The 16,714-nt window shown below is 41.5% G+C and overlaps 1 protein-coding gene across 1 annotated transcript in view; it reads right to left on the bottom strand.

Annotated features, from left to right (window-relative positions):
- kcnq3 (potassium voltage-gated channel, KQT-like subfamily, member 3) overlaps window positions 1-16,714 on the bottom strand; it is a 397,673-nt gene that overhangs the window by 59,961 nt on the left and 320,998 nt on the right. Inside the window, exon 8 of the mRNA XM_072260735.1 lies at window positions 8,749-8,843. Coding sequence (XP_072116836.1) covers window positions 8,749-8,843 — 95 coding nt within the window. The remainder of the gene's footprint in view (window positions 1-8,748; window positions 8,844-16,714) is intronic.

Below are 16,714 nucleotides of genomic sequence, written 5' to 3'. Positions count from 1 at the left end.
ACGTACTATAAAAATGTGAAATGTAAATGGAATTTAAAAATCTTCACTATTTTATGTAAATGTTAATTAATGGATATTTCTTAGTTTCATTTTACTATCATTGAGATGAAACTAATCAATTGCTAACTACATCCTGATGTGTGTAGCAGGAAAGCATGAAATCTGCAGTTATCAATATACAAAACAGAAATCTCACTGCCATAAACATTTGTAATTCTTTCTCACTTGTTTTAGGTATTGTTTGGAGTCTGAACTAGACACAGCCAATCAACTCTGTAATGCCAAATTTTCCATAGTGGAAAGTCTCAGAAGCTTTTAAGGTCATGCTGCTCTCAGTCTTGGCAAAGAGATCTGTACCCTCTTTGCTACAAACTCATGGAAAAGTTATTATTATTAATTTGAATTAATGCATTTAATTCATTATGATGTATTATTTATTATATTTATTAGTTATATGTTATTGCATTCTTGTAATAATATGTATATTAATATGACAAACATTAGGATGAAATTAATTATTTTTAATTAATTAATATTTAAAAAATGAAAGAATTACAAATTCAGCTTTTTTCAGATTTTTAGAGTTAACTCCCTTAACTCTAAAAATTAAAAAGAATAGTTGGTTCCTTTTGTCTGCCCAGTGTCATTCATTGGGTGGCAAACTTGACTTTGGCTGATAATGTTAAAGGAAGACAATTTTACATATACTGTCTTGAAGTAATTGGGAATTAAAACCGAAGTGGAATTGAGAGCCAAACTGGATTGCCTATTCACTAAAGCCAAGGAAAAGAACATTTCAATTAGTAAAGAGCCAGAACTAGCTCAAATATTTAACAACCTTTTGTAGAACCTTCTGAAGGTTAAAATCTGGATCCTACATAAGACCATAAGATATAGGAACAGAATTAGGCCATTTGGCCCATCAAGTCTGCTCTGCCATTTCATCATGGCTGATCCAATTTTCCTCTCAGCCCCAATCTCTTGCCTTCCCCACATACCCCTTCGTGCCATGAACAATCAAGAATCTACCCCAATGTCTGCTTTACATATACTGCACGTTGCTGCCCATGGCAATGAATTCCACAGAGTTACCACTCTCTGGCTGAATAAATTCCTCCTCACCTCTGTTCTAAAAGGGCACCCCTCTATTCTGAGGCCTACAATCATTGGAAACATCCTCTCCATATCCACTTTATCAAGGCCTTTCACTATTTGATAGGTTTCAATTAGGTCACCCCTCATTCTTCTGAAATCCAGTGAATACAGGCCCAGGATCATCAAATGTTCTTCATATAACAAGCTGTTAAATCCTGGAATCATTTTTGTGAACCTCCTTTGAACCCTCTCCAGTTTCAGCATATTCTTTCTAAGGGGCCAAAAACTGCTCACAATAAACTAAGGTAGCATGCCTGAACAATTGGTGCCCTGATACATTCACCTCAATTACAAGCAAATGTTTTGAGAGGCTTGTTAAAGACTACATCTGCAGCATACTACCACTCACAATGGACTCCTTACAATTTGCCTACCTATGGAACCGGTCTACCGGTGACGGCACAGCCACAGCACTACACTACACACCGTCCTCACTCACCTGGAGAAGAGTGATGCATATGTTAGAATGCTGTTCCTGGACTACAGTCCAGCACTCAACACCGTAATTCCCTCCAATCTTGACAAGAAGTTCTGCGACCTCAGCCTGCACCCCACCTTGCACAGCTGGAACCTAGACTTCCTATCAGATCGCCAATGGGTAGTTAGGATGGGCTCCCTCACCTCTGCCCTCTGCCCCTCAACACAGCTGCCCCCCAGTGTTGTGTCCTGAGTCCTCTTCTCTACTCTCTTTACACCCATGACTGTGCTGCCACACACAGCTCCAATCTGATGATCAAATTTGCAGATGACATTGATCGGCCTTATTTCTAGCGGTGACGAGACAGCCTACAGAGGACAGGCTGACACCCCAACACAGTGGTGCCAGGATGACAACCTCTCCCTCAATATCCAAAAAAAAACAAGAGCTAATTGTGGATTACAGGAGGAACAGAGACAGGCTAGCCCTGGTGAGCATCAATGGGTCTACAGTTGAGAGGGCGAGTTGTTTCAAGATCCTTGGTATACACATCACTGAAGATTTTACCCGGAGTGTACACACTGGCTGTGGGGCAAAAATAGCACAACAGTCAGGCAGCAGGTGACTGAAGAGTTCGGCATGAGCCCCCAAATCCTCAAGACCTTCTACAGGAGCACCACTGAGAGCGTCCTGACTGGCTGTATCACCGCCTGGTAGAGGTACTGCTCCAACCTTAATCGCTGGGCACTGCAGAGAGTGGTACGGACAGCCCAGCTCATCTGTGGATGTGGATGTTCCTCGATTGAGGATATTTATAGCAGCAGGTGCATAAAGAAGGCCTGGAAGATCACTGGGGACACTAGTCACCCCAACCATAAACTGTTTCTGCTGCTTCTGTCTGGCAAACGGTACTGCAGCATTAAAGCCAGGACCAAGAAGCTACAAGACAACTTCTTTCTACAAGCCATTAGACTTTTAAATTCACATGGCTGTACACTGCAATGGAGTCATAATGCAAAGAGTTTTGATCTCTCATATTGTGGGATGGAGATAGATTTAAATATATTCTAATTCATATTCAATTCAACATGAGGCCGCACCAGTGCTTTATAAAGTCTCAACATTACATCCTTGCCTTTATATTCTAGTTCTCTTGAAATGAATGCTAACATTGCATTTACCTTCCTCACCACATACTCAACCTGCAAATGAATCTTTAGGGTATCCTGCACAAGGACTCCCAAGTCCATTTGCACCTCAGATTTTTGTATTTTAGAAAATAGTGAAACATTTAATTTCTTCTACCAAAGTGCATGACCACACACTTCCCAACACTGCATTCCAGCTGCCACTTCATTGTCCATTCTCCTAATCTGTCTGAGTTCTACTGTAGCCTCTCTACTTCCTCAAAACTACCTAGCCCTCCATCTATCTTCATATTGTCTAGAAACTTTGCAAAAAAGCTAACATTTCCACCACCTAAATCACTGACATATAACATCAAAAGAATCGGTCCCAACACAGAACCCTGTGGAATACCAATAGTCACCAGCAGCCAGTCAGAAAAGGCTCCTTTTATTTCTACTCTTTGCCTCCTGCCAATCAGCCACTGCTTGTTAACCAGCCTCATAAGCCCATAAGACATAGCAGCAGAATTAGGCCATTCAGCCCATCCACCATTCCATCATGGCTGATCCCACTCAATCCATACACCTGCCTTTTCGCCATATCCTTTGATGCCATGACCTATCAGGAAATTATCAACATCTGCCTTAAATATACGCACGGACTTGGCCTCCACTGCGGTATGTGGAAAAGCATTCCACAGATATACTACTTTCTGGCTCAAAAAATTCCTCTTTACCTCTGTTCTAAATGGTCACCCCTCAATTTTGAGGCTGTGCCCTCTAATTCTGAATACCTCTACCACAGGAAACGTTCTCTCCACACCCACCTTATCTAGTCCTTTCAACATTTGGTAGGTTTCAATGAGATCTCCCCGCATTCCTCTAAATTCCAGTGAGTACAGGCCTAAAGTTGCCAAACGCTCCTCATGTGTTAGCCCCTTCATTCCCAGAATCATCCTCAGGTATGGCACATTGTCAAAAGCCTTCTGAAAATCCAAGTACACAACATCAACTAATTCTCTTTTGTCTATCCTGCTTATTATTTCTTAAAAGAATTCCAAGAGATTTGTCAGACAAGATTTTCCCTTTGGGAAGCCGTGCTGACCATGCCCTATTTTATCATGAGCCTCCAAGTACCTCGAAACCATATCCTTAACGATCGACTCCAACATCTGCTCAACCACTGAGGTCCATCTAACTGGAGCTGCCTCCCTCTCTTCTCGAAGAGTGAATTAACATTTGGAATTTCATCTTCCGGAACCATTCCAAAATCTAGTGATTCTTGACAGATCATTGCTAATGCCTCCACAATCTTTTCAGCCCCCTCTTTCAGAACCCTGGAGTGTACACCATCTGGTCCAGGTGACTTATCTATCTTCATACCTTTCAGTTTCCCAAGAACCTTCTCCCTAGTTATAGTATTTTCACACAGTTCATGACCACTGACACCTGGAACTTCCACCATACTACTAGTGTATTCCCACAGTGAAGACTGATGCAAAATACTTATTCAGTTCATCTGCCATTTCCTTCTCCCCCATTACTACCTCTGTGGCATCATTTTCCAGCAATCCAGTATCACTCTAGCCTCTCTTTTACACTTCATATATCTAAAGAATCTTTTAGTATCCTCTTTAATATTCTTGGCTAGTTTACTTTCATATTCAACTTTACCTTTTTAAATACTTTTTTTAGTTGCCTTCTGTAGGTATTTAAAAGCTTCCCAATCCTCTGTTAGGCACGTGGCCAAGTAGTTAAGGTGTTCATCTAGTGATCTGAAGGTCGCTAGTTCGAGTCTCAGCTGTGGCAGCGTGTTTGTGTCCTTGAGCAAGGCACTTAACCACACATTGCTCTAATGTCTGTGCAAGGAGTGGCGCCCCACAGACTGCCAATTTGTGCCTTGTAAGGCATGAAAATGCCTGACGCAGGCCTCTTATGGTCTGAGTCGACGTTCCCTCCCCTCTCCCCTCCCCCCTCCCCCCAATCCTCTAACTTCCCACTAAACTTTGCTCTATTATATTCCCTGTCTTTGGCTTTTATGTTGGCTTTTACTTCCCTTGTTAGCCATGGTTGTGTCATCTTGCCTTTAGAAAACTTCCTTTTCTTTGGGATGTATATATCCTGTGCTTTCTGAATTGCTTCCAGAAATTCCAGCCATTGCTGCTCTGTCTTCATCCCTTCTAGTTCTCAATTCTGCCCAACTGTTCTCTCCTGACTCTGTAATTGCCTTTACTCCACTGTGATACTGATACATCTGACTTTAGCTTCCCCTTCTCAAATTTCAGGGTATATTCAATCATATTATGATCTCCTAGGAACCCCTAAGGGTTCTTTTACCTTAAGCTCTCTAATCAATTCCAGTTCATTGCAGAGCACCTAATCCAGAATAACTGATCTCCAAGTGGGCTCAACCATGAGCTGCGCTAAAAAGCCATCTTGTATGCATTCTAGAAATTCCCCCTTTTGGATTCCAGTACCAACCTGATTTTCTCAATCTACCCATATATTGAAATCCCCTAAGACCATTGTAGCATTGCCCTTTTTGCATGCATTTTCTATCTCCCAGTGTAACTTGTAGATCACATCCTTACTACTATTTGGGGGTCTGTATATTACTCCCATTATGGTCTTTTTACCTTTGTGGTTTCTTAGCTCTACCCACAGTGATTCAACACCTATCAACCCTATGTCACTTCGTTCTAATGATTTGATTTCATTTTCTACCAACAGAGCAACACTAGTCCCTTTGCCTTCCTGACTGCCCACTTGATACAACGTGTACCCTGGGACATTAAGCTCCCAGCTATAATCTTCTTTCAGCCATGATTCAGTGATGCCCACAACATCATACATTCTCATCTTCAGCACTATCACTCCAGTTCCCATCCCTCTGCCAGATTAGGTTAAATCCTCCGGAACAACTCTAGACAAGGATATTGGCCCCCTCGGGTACAGATGCAATCCATCCATTTGTACAGGTCATACATTCCTTAGCCATGCATTCACCTGACAAAATCATCCTATTCCTACTCTCACTGGCACGTGGCACAGGCAACAATCCAGAAATTACTACCATGGAAGCCCTGTTTGCCAGTTTTCTATCTAGCTCCCTAAGGTCTCTCTTCAGGACCCCCTCACCTTGTCCACCTATCTCATGGTACTGATACCTACCAAGACTTCTGCTGCTCATCTTTGCCCTTGAGAATGCCATGGACATGATCTGAGGCATCCCTGATCCTGGCACCAGGGAGCAACAAAGCATCTGGGTGTCTCTATTGAATCTAAAGAATCTCCTATCAACACTGCAGTCCTCTTCACCTCTGTTCTTCTGAGCTAAAGTACCAGACTCAGTGTCAGAAACACGGTCACCATGGTTCCTCCCCCTGGTAGGTCAACCCTCTCAACAGCATCTAAAGTTGTATACTTATTGTTGAAGGAACAGCCACAGGAGTACTCTCCACTGGCTGTGCATTTCCCCTCCTTCTCCTGACAGACACCCAGTGACCAGTCTCCTCCAACTCAGGGGTGACTACCTCCCTGTAGCTCCTGTCTATCACCTCCTCATTCTCCCATATGAGTCAAAGGTCATTAAACTGCAGCTCCAATTCCTTAATACATTCTCTCAGGAGCTGCAACTCAGTGCATCTGTTGCAGTTGTGTTTATCTGGGAGTCTGGATGTCTCCCAGATTTCCCACATCCAATACACAGTACAGAACAGTGCTCCTGGAGCCATTCTCATTAATCTACTATGCCCTAACAGATAAGGAATGAACAAATAAGGACTGAGAGAGAGAGTAATTTAAAAGATACTTTGCCTCACCTGAACCTAATCTTGCCTAAGCCTGCTGAGCCAAAGCCACTCTAAAGACTGGCACACTCAAAACGAATGGCTGTTCTGTTTGCACTTGAATTATTTTTATTGGCCCTTTCTAATGAATCACTCTTGCTGATTGGTCATTCCTCAACTCAGAAAATCTGCAGCAAAACTCGGCCTTTAAGGTCTCAATCACCATCCTGTTTAAAAAGTGGGTCTTTATACGCAGCCCTGATGTGGATCGACCAACTCCAAGGAAACTGGATCGAAACTTTGTACTTTAAATATTGAACATGAGCTGACTGAAAGTTAGCTCATTTTACGCACTGCCTCTTGCTGATTGGTCGCTCCTCAATTCAGAGAAACTGCCACAAGACTCTGCCTTTAAAATTTTGATCGCCACCCTGATTAAAAAGTAGCTCTTTTTACACACCCTTGATATGGATTGTCCAACATGGTGGGCCCCTGCACACCAGCAGGGCCGACTGGGCCAGAATGAGCCCTGTCCATGTAATGGACTTTGGCTGCTATTAAAGCCTTGACTGTTAGAATTAAAGAATTAAATAATTAAAATCCTTTAACAATTATTAAAAAGCAAAACAAATTAGTTAAAATATCAAAAATACTTTAAAATAATAAGCAAAAAGAACTCAGAAAAGCATATTACCTTACACTTACCCTTCTCCATCATAGGCTTATTTCTCCTTTTGAATGCTTGAATGACTGGGCTTACTTTTCCTGCAGAAGGTCTAACTTGCTACAGGGCCACCAGGTATTTATAGTGAGGAATTCAACAAAACTGTGCTCTGCCTCTGGACTGTAGTGCTGGAGCCCAACTATGAAACCATCAGCAGAATTGGCCAACAAGTTTGGACTTCCATATTTCTGTAGGACTCCTAAACTTACTGACACTTACATTGTTAAGTACAGGCATTTCACAGACCCGACCTTTCCCAGAATTGATGGGTTATGATGATGGATCTGCCAAAACACTAACCCACAATTTACCTTTACAAAAATGCTGCTGGTCTGTGGAATTTTTCCAATGTCTTACCATTTTATCATGTAAAATTGAACAGGTGAGACCCTTATGTTGCCTGCTGAGATTGGAATATTTGTGAGACCCTCAAAATGCGAATCACAAAAAGATGTTTAAGTGATTCGCATAACCTAATTATGAATATTTATGCATCTCCATCATTTAACTCATTGTTCCACTCTCTTCCCTGTCAATTGCTACTCCTCTCATAATCTCAGAAAAGCAGACCAGCCAAATCTTCATCAGTTTTGTTTTAAATTGCATTTAAAGATAAAAATCTAATTCCTATGTGGGAGTTGTTTAAGTCTGATGCTGCTGTAAAGCAGCTGGGTTGAGTTTCAGCAGAGCTCTCCTAGTCATAGACTGTACTGCTGATGGGCACGTACACTTTTCCTGGGATTTCAGCTAAAGGAAAGGCAGAAGATCCAAATATCATTTTAGATTTCTAATTCTGGAAGCCAATTGGTCATGCATTGTTAAATTAAAATTAGTTTTAATGTTGGAATAACTTCCAAACACATAATTAAACTTTAAATTCCTTTCATTACTTCCCTTAATAAGCTTTATCCTCCCCTTCAACCTCCCTCCCACAACACAACACAACTAATGAAGAATACTGCAGTTTTCAAGTCAAATTTTCAGCTGGCCATCCCAACTCTGTGACAAATCTAAACTTATTTGAGTAAAAGACCAAGCTTTCTAACATATGTGAATTAGTAAATTGCTCAAGCTTATTTTTATTTTGCTGAAAGACATTAATTTGGCAGAACTTTAGAATTAAATAAAGACAATTGTGAGCTTTCAGAGCTTTAACTTCTCAAATTTTAAGTGTTTTTATTTTATATCTGGGAATTCCTGTTCAGTTATATTTAAAATTAATCGGATTGTTATAACTGATCACAATTGAGACAGACAAGAAACTATAAATTGGACAAAACATATAGTAAACATGTGGAAAATGAGCGACCCATGTACCTACTTTTTCAGGTATTCAAGGCCTTCAAAACTGGCTTCCATGTTGCTACGCAAACTGAATTCTCATCAGGAGCATAATAGCGCCATGCACACTAAAGTTTTAAGATAAATGATCAATTTGGGAAGGGAATGAAAGCAAAAAAAAAATAATAGTAAATAAAATGTCAGTTAATTATGCATTTTATGTTTGTACAGTAGAACTGAGCAATGGGTACATGCCTGAAGAAAGAAATTGAAATGATACTTTCGTAGTATCTCCATGTGGCAGCAAGATCATTTCTGTTGAGGTTGGTGGCATAAAATCTCCAGGCAGTCTGCAACAAAACAAAAAGATGGAAAAGAGATTTTTTTAAAGGATAATCTCAATCAATGCTATTCTCTGCAATTTCTCCTTTACAGATTCTGAAATTTAATGCCTTGTGCCTGTATCTTTATCTGCTATTCTCCCATGGGATTACAACCATCACAGGGTACAAATCAGAATTGTGTTGCTAAACTTCTGATTGCCTAGATTTATAAATATAGCTCCAGTATAATTCCAGGAGTTTGACACCATCCAGGAGAAAGTTACCAACTTAATCTGCACCACGTTCACTACCCAGAATATTCACATGCTCTACCATGGACATTTGGTAGCTCCATTGTGTACTGTCTTCAAAACTGCACATACTCACCATAGCCTTCTTGAACAGCAATTTCCACATCCATAAACTCCTGTCACCTAAATGGGCTAAGGCAACAGGCACATGGAAACAGCACTACCTGCAGATCAATGCTGGAAACCAAAGCCCAGAACCCTATATCTTACAGCATGTGATACCATCTTCATTACACAGACTACAGCAGCTCACCACTGCCTTCTTCGTAATAATCAGGGATGGGTAATAAATGCTGTCACTGCCTTAATGCCCAACTACAATGAGAAATACTGAAGAAAATTCAAATGGTCACACATCAAACAGAAACAAAAAGAACACTGTGACCCAAAGCCCTCAACTTAAGAAAACCTGTAAGTAGAGGCAAATAATTTGACTGTCCAAAGTAACAATAGATAAACAGCATTGGTGTATGGGAATTCTTGTGTCATTTTCAACATTAAAATTAAGTGTTTTGGTCAAAAATAACTGTTGCTTCAATTGTAGATTGTAGATACCAAGGCAGTTAAAGTTACTGTAGCTGCTGGGGTGTTTGGGCCCCTCAGGATCTCTGTGGATGGAAATCACATTTTGCCCCATTGATTATAAAATTAAAACTGTTTATTGAGAAAACAATATCGTTTTGGATCCAGACATGCCAGTGCTGAATCAGGCTAATGTGAAGGAAATAGCAATTGGTTCCAGAATTTTCTGTGCTAAGGAATGTTGCTTTGGGTTCTAGAAGTTATAGTTCTGGCTAGATCTTGAGCTGTCACCTCTGTTTTTAAGTTCAGTTTAGGAGTCTGACTCCAGCTCTGCATATATATCTGTGGTTCTGCACATTTGTCTGCATAGATTTATACGAGTATGTGTGTGTGTGTGTGTGTGTAGGGGTGGGGTGGGGGTGTATACAGGGAGCTATGTGCAGTGTGCAACGCCTGGAACACAAATTAAATCTTACCAGTTTTTCAGGGTTTTGAAAAGTTTAAATTGGAATCAAGTTCAGTCTAATTTGATGAATATTAAATACTAAAGGCTAATGAATTTTTGAGCTTCCTGACATTTTGCACCTTTTCATGGTGGTTTTATTATTCCAGAGAGAGATTGTCAAACCAGATTTAGGATCACCAAGCAGCCTGTGGGGAAATTATTAAGTGCAGGCACACAAGTACTTCTAATAGATCACCACTGCCATCACCAGGATATTCATCGTATTACTTCAAAATAAAAGAAATTTAAAAATTGGAAATGTTGTAAAACTAAAATAATATGATGAAATATAAATGAGATGAGCCAGCAACACTAAAGAGAAGATAGTTTGCATTATGATAAAGGCAACACCAAACAATATCACAATCAGTTTCCCCTTTTTCTTTGTTTTTATCTTTGCAACTCCAGAAAACAATTTAGTAAGACACACAAGGTGCTGGAGGAACTTAGCAGCCAGGCAGCATCTATGGAAAAGAGTAAACAGTTGACGTTTCGGGCCAACACCCTTCATCAGGATCGGATCGGTCCATAACATTGACTGTTTACTCTTTTCCATAGCTGCTACTTGGCCTGCTGAGTTCCTCCAGCATTTTGTGTGTGTTGCTTGGATTTAGAGCATCTGCAGATTTTCTTTTGTTTGTGAAACAAATATTGTATATTAAATTGTGAATTTATCACAAAATGTGAAAGTGAAGAGTGGGAAGCCCAAATTTAATATTTATTTGAACAGAATCTTGAGGCTTGGCTGCTGCATTCACTAAATTTTACTACATTAGAGACATATTGTTTTTTTAAGGGTGCCATAGTTGGGGGAGGTAGTGGGGATAAGCTCTGACTACCTATTAAGTCCACCTCCGGGCTTTCACCTATGGCTTAGCTACTAAGCCTGGTGAAACCATTTCTACTGACAAGAGAAGGGCCAAAGGCGGGTTACTGGAGCCTTAAAACCAGTTGCTTCAAGCAGATGGGGCTTTGAGCTTTGGTTGGCAGCTGATCTAGGAAAAGAAAAACTCTAATCTCTGGCACCTGCTGCCGTTGGGGAAGGCTTTGAGAGTAAACTCTGAGGAAAAATCCAGAATTGAGGTCCCTAAGGCAGTCCTATGTTGAGTTCAATGCTGACTGGAAGCTCTTGCGATGCCACTGGTGCCAAACTCCATCAATCTCTGCTGTTGCTTTGGATTCATCAGCTGTGTGCAGAGGGAAAGCCTGTTGCCTGGGCAACAGCTTGCTCTCCATATTGTATTGTATTGCACAGGCTTTGGGTACTGGCTTGCATATCCATGAAGAAAGCAAGGATGGTTGACCCTGACCAACAGAGAGCCTCAGTGCAGAGGCACAGTGAGATATAGGACTGGGTGAAGTGGGAGTGATGATCAGGAGAAGTCTGACAGGTGAGATTTTCAGAGGAAGAGGAGGGCTGATTTAGCCAGCTCCCCTCCTGAACTTGGCAGGTATTAAAGTAAACAAATACATTATTCTTGGAAGGAAAGCTTAATGTGAACAAACCAAAAACATGTTTTTTTTGAAAGGCAAAAAGAAATCTTAATGCTCCAGGGTTTTATTTCCCCTTTTACTGATCCTGGATCCCAGGTTTGATGCCATGATGGCCAATGTTCAGCATAAGAAAATGGGAGCAAGAGAGAGTCAAGAGTGGACATTAGGTCAGTTGAAAATCAGGTAGCGAAGTAGTAATGAGAAACAAGGAAATGGTGGAGGAACAAATTATGTACTTTGAGTCAATCCTCACAGTGGAAGCAACAGAAACATGCCAGAAATTCAAAAGAATCAGGGGATAGAGATAAGTGTGGCCATTAATAATAGCAGTAGGTGCAAGAGAAGCTGGAAGGCTTGAAGGTGGATGAATTACCACCAACCTGGATAACTGTAACAACACTTCCTTATTTCTAAACTTCAACCTTCCTGAAATCATGGCCAATACACCATTTCTCTGCCCAGTATATCTGCCTGCCAGCTGTCTATGATTAGTGAATAAGAATACCAAGATCCCTCGGTATGCCACTCATCTGCAATATTTCTTTATTTAGATAATAGTCTGCTTTTAGATTCTTCCTAGTGAAGCCTCTCACTTTCCCATTAGATGTCATCTAAAGGACTGGAAGACTCTACCACAGGGAATTAAAACTGCCCAAAGCATCACCAGCACCAGTCTACCCACCATCATGGACATACTGCCTATAGAGAAAGGTGCTGGAAAAAGGCCAGTGATATCATGAAGGATCCCACCCATCCTGCTTATGGGATGTTTGTCCTAATCCTGTCAAGGAAGAGGCTATGCAGCGTGCACGCCAGGACCACTGGACTCAAAAACAGTTACTTCCACCAAGCAGTCAGGCTGATCAGCATCTCCACCCACTAACCCACCCCAGCAAACCCCAGTCCCCTATCACTGCTACATATACATCACCAAGTGTCACTTTATGTACACTAAATTGGGATATAAATAACAGTTGTATGTATACTGTACATTGTGTTTAATAGGATTGCTTTTATATTTACATATATCGTAACCTTTTTGCTTTTTTTATTGTGTTCTTTATGCTTATTGTGTTTTTTTATGCTGCGTCAAATCCCAAGTAATAACCATTTAATTTTTCTTTACACTGGTGAAGAAAGGCAACAAACAATTTTGAATTTTGAATCTGCCATGTTTTGGTCCATTCACTCAACCAATCTCTATCCTAATAGAGAGTTCTAATATCCTCATCCCAACATGACTCCACCTGCTTTTATATTCTCAACAGACTTTGATATATTATACTCAGGTCCCTCCTCCAGGTAATGAATGTAAAGCGTTAAGAACTGGGAGGGGAGGAGAAGATGGCGACGCGATGCAGCGCACGCGGCCGCTCTGAACTGATATCGTATTTGTGAAGTAGGATGCCGTGCACAATCCTGATTTGATGGGGACAGCCGTGAGAAACACAGAGGAACATCTGGAGAAACTTCTGAAGTGCCTGCTTCGCTGCCACTGTGTGATCGAGAATCTCCGGAGGGGAAGTCCCCAAATCCTTGGCTTTGCCTATTGCCTGTTGCTGGGGCCGGGGCCGAAGTGCTCGGCAGAGATGGTGCTCGGTGCTCGGTGTCGGAGAGCTGGTCGGAGGCTCGAAGTTTTCAGATGGACTCGGAGTCAGACTGTGGTCGGGTGCTTCCAGGATGCTGCATCGACAAGTTTGCAGTGCTGGAAGCTCATGGCGGGAAGAGTTTTCTTCCTTTAACCGTCTGCATGAGATGATGGGACTCTCGAGAGACCTTGAGATTTTTTTACCATGCTTATGGTCTGTTCTTCTATCAAATTACGGTATTGCTTGCACTGTTGTAACTATATGTTATAATTATGTGGTTTTGTCAGTTTTTTTTAGTCTTGGTTTGTCTTGTGTTTCTGTGATATCATTCTGGAGGAACAAATTGTATCAATTCTTAATGCATGCATTACTAAATGACAATGAAAGAGGACTGCGTGTCCTCATAACCTAATCTAATTGAGGGCCACAAAACGGTCCTTGGGGCATTGCAGTCTGCAAAAGGCCTGTTTATTCTGACTGTCTATGCAATAAACATCCTTCAACCCATGCAGAGGGAAAGGAAATTTTGGTTTGTGGAAGTTTTAGGAAATTTACTTTATTTTTTGACTGAAGATGCTGCGATTTAGAGAAAAACACAAACTTCTGGAGGAACTCAAACAGTCGAGCAGCATCTGTGGGGGCGGGGGAAGGAATTGTTAACATTTCAGGTCAAGAACCTGCATCAGGACTGAGAGTGGAGAAAGGGTAGCTGCTGTAAAGAGGGCAAAGGGAGGAGTGAGGTTGGGCCAGTCGGTGAGGGGGGGGGGGTGGTGTAAGAGATGATGGGTAACTGAGCCAGGTTGGAGAGGAGGCGTGGGGAGACAGAATCAGCTAGGTGATAGATGGAAACAAACAAGGGAAAAATAAAGGAGGCAGATAGAGCTAGGCAAATGGTTGGGAGGGGGAGGGTGAAGATGAAGACAGAGGCTAGATGATGATTAGCAGGGACACAAAGACGACAAGTGCTGGGATCTGAGAAGTTAGATGGAATAGGTGGAGAGGGGGTCTGGTGGGTGAAGTGGTGGGCAATTAGTGAGGAGCTAGGAGAGGGAGGAGGACAAATAGGGGTGATGGGGTACTGGGGGGGGGTGGGGGTGATGGTAGAGGAAAGGGAACAAAAATGGGCAGACCAGGAAAGGACTGCAAGGAGAGACAGAGGGGTTTACAGGAAGCGCTCCTGGTTAATGCAGGTTTCTAAGAATTTTAAGCATGTGCTGCTTGCAACCTGATGCTCGGGATTAGAGACTGGTGGGGGTAACAGCACCTTGAAGGAGGTGTAGAGCTGTAGTGGTCAAGGAGGATTGCAGAATTAGATGCAAGCAAATGTTTCTGTAACTTTTAACACAAGTCCCCGATACCAGGGCACAGGATACCAGACTGTGTACAGAATATTCTGCCACAAGGCGGACAAAAAGCCTGAGGTGATGGTTCACACCGAAACCATTAATATGGGAATGGAGAGGGAGGTGGGTGGGGGGCAGTAAGGTTTTATTTCTAACAGGTGGAGAGCCAGGAGCTTCAATTTTAAAATGTAATCTCTAGGTTACTTCCAGTGCCACGTGGCAGAAAGTATAAGAATAGGAAAGTCAGACAAATTAATGTGCAGTTGAGGACATAGCTCCAAAGGATGATCATAGAGGTGCATGCAATTATACAGCATGTAAAGAAGCCCTTTTGTCCATCAAGTACACATAAAGTACCAACCAGCCACCTATACCACTCCATATTAATCCCATTGTTTATACTTCCCATTTTCTCATCAACTCCCTTGAGGTTCCACCACCCACCCTCATTCTAACCCACCAACCTGCATGTGTCTATGATGTGGGATGGAACTGGAGCACCCACAGAAAACTCATATGGTCACATGCCAACTCCACCTAGACCAAGGGTTCCCAACAAGGGGTCCATGGACCCCTTGCTTAGTGGCATTGGTCCATGGCATAAAAAAAGGTTGGGAACCCCTAGGTAGTACCCAAAGTCAAGATTGAACAGGTCTCTAGCACTGTGAGGCACCACCTCTACTAGCTGGGTCACCCTTTAGATTCATATTCCTGGAACATCAGGACCATATCTGCGGTAGGAAGATAAATGGGCTGCACCTTCATAGGAATGTAACCCCTATTGTGGGGAAATTGACTTGATGGGTTGGTGATTGTTTCATTTTTTAGGGAACAAATACCAAATTTAATACTTGGAAAGGGGGATAAAGTGCACAGAGGACTGGAAGCGGTAAGCAGCATTAGAAGAAGAAGAAATATAATATTAGCTGAGTGGAAATTAAGAGAGTACAAGAAAGAGAATTAGAGTGTATGTGTGCAAAAGCACAAAGTGTAGCAGACTGTTTGGTGAGTTGCAAATGCAAATGAGAACCTGTTGCAGTTTTTAATGAGAAATGTTTCAACACGAAGGGAGGATTAGGTATTAAGAATTACTGACTACAAAGTATTGGCTGAGAGTGTGGGCACCATGATTAATTAGGAAACATTATAGTTTGGAGGAGAGGGAATGTAAGAAACTGAATCAGAGTAGGCCATTCAGCCCCATGGCTGCTCTTTTACCCCAATGCCACCTTCCTGCACTAAACCTCTATCTCTTGATTCCCTTAATATCTAAAAATATATTGATCTCATGGTGTGAGCCTCTACACCTTCCAAAGATTCACTACTGTTCAGGTGCAGACATTTCTCGTTGTTTCTGTCCTCCCATTTACTATTGAATGGACTTCTTGTATGATAAAATGGACTCTTGACGGCATAATCTACCTCATCATGGCCTTGAACTTTATTGTCTGTCTGTACCACACTTCCCCTGTAATACTAATTGCTGCATTCATTTATTGCTTTTCCTTGTACTATGTTGACATACTAATGTTATTATAAATGGCATGCAAAACAACATATTTACTGTACTTCAATACATGTGACAAATATAAACCAATTCTTGTTTTGATCATATGAGCCCTCAGTCATGACAGTCCATCCAGGGGAAACATCATCTCAGCTTCACCTTCCATAACATTCATTCCTCTAAAGAAAAGATTGTATAAACTCATTCTCAGAGTCTGCTAAATCTGTATAATCTCCTCAAAGAACATAGTGTTTCTCTTGCATGCTAAATCACAGGTTATTGGGAAGAAGATACCAGTAAAATTTGAAGAAAAATTAGAGAAAACAATACTTAATGAGGGTTTGAACTACACCCTTATTAACTGGGATAGTATCAGAGTAAGGAACAAAGAGAGGGAGGAACTTCTGTGTTCAGAAAATCTGTCTTCATTTGTATTTTCCTAATCCAATAAGCGAGGAGGAATTGTTGAGTCAGGCTCTGGGTTACAGTGTGAACCAAACATCAGGGGGCAGCACGTTACAAGGTTTAGATTAAAAAGGGTAAATTGCAGGACCAATTCTGACTTGAACTTCTTAACAGGAAGGCCAGCTTCAGTAACTTCACAGGGATTAAACTGAATCAATGGTT

The sequence above is a fragment of the Mobula birostris genome, chromosome 1 (genome assembly GCF_030028105.1).
Source record: "Mobula birostris isolate sMobBir1 chromosome 1, sMobBir1.hap1, whole genome shotgun sequence".
NCBI lineage: Eukaryota > Metazoa > Chordata > Chondrichthyes > Myliobatiformes > Myliobatidae > Mobula > Mobula birostris.
The sequence above is the reverse complement of the archived record's forward strand: the minus strand, read 5'-3'. Positions and strand labels throughout refer to the sequence as shown.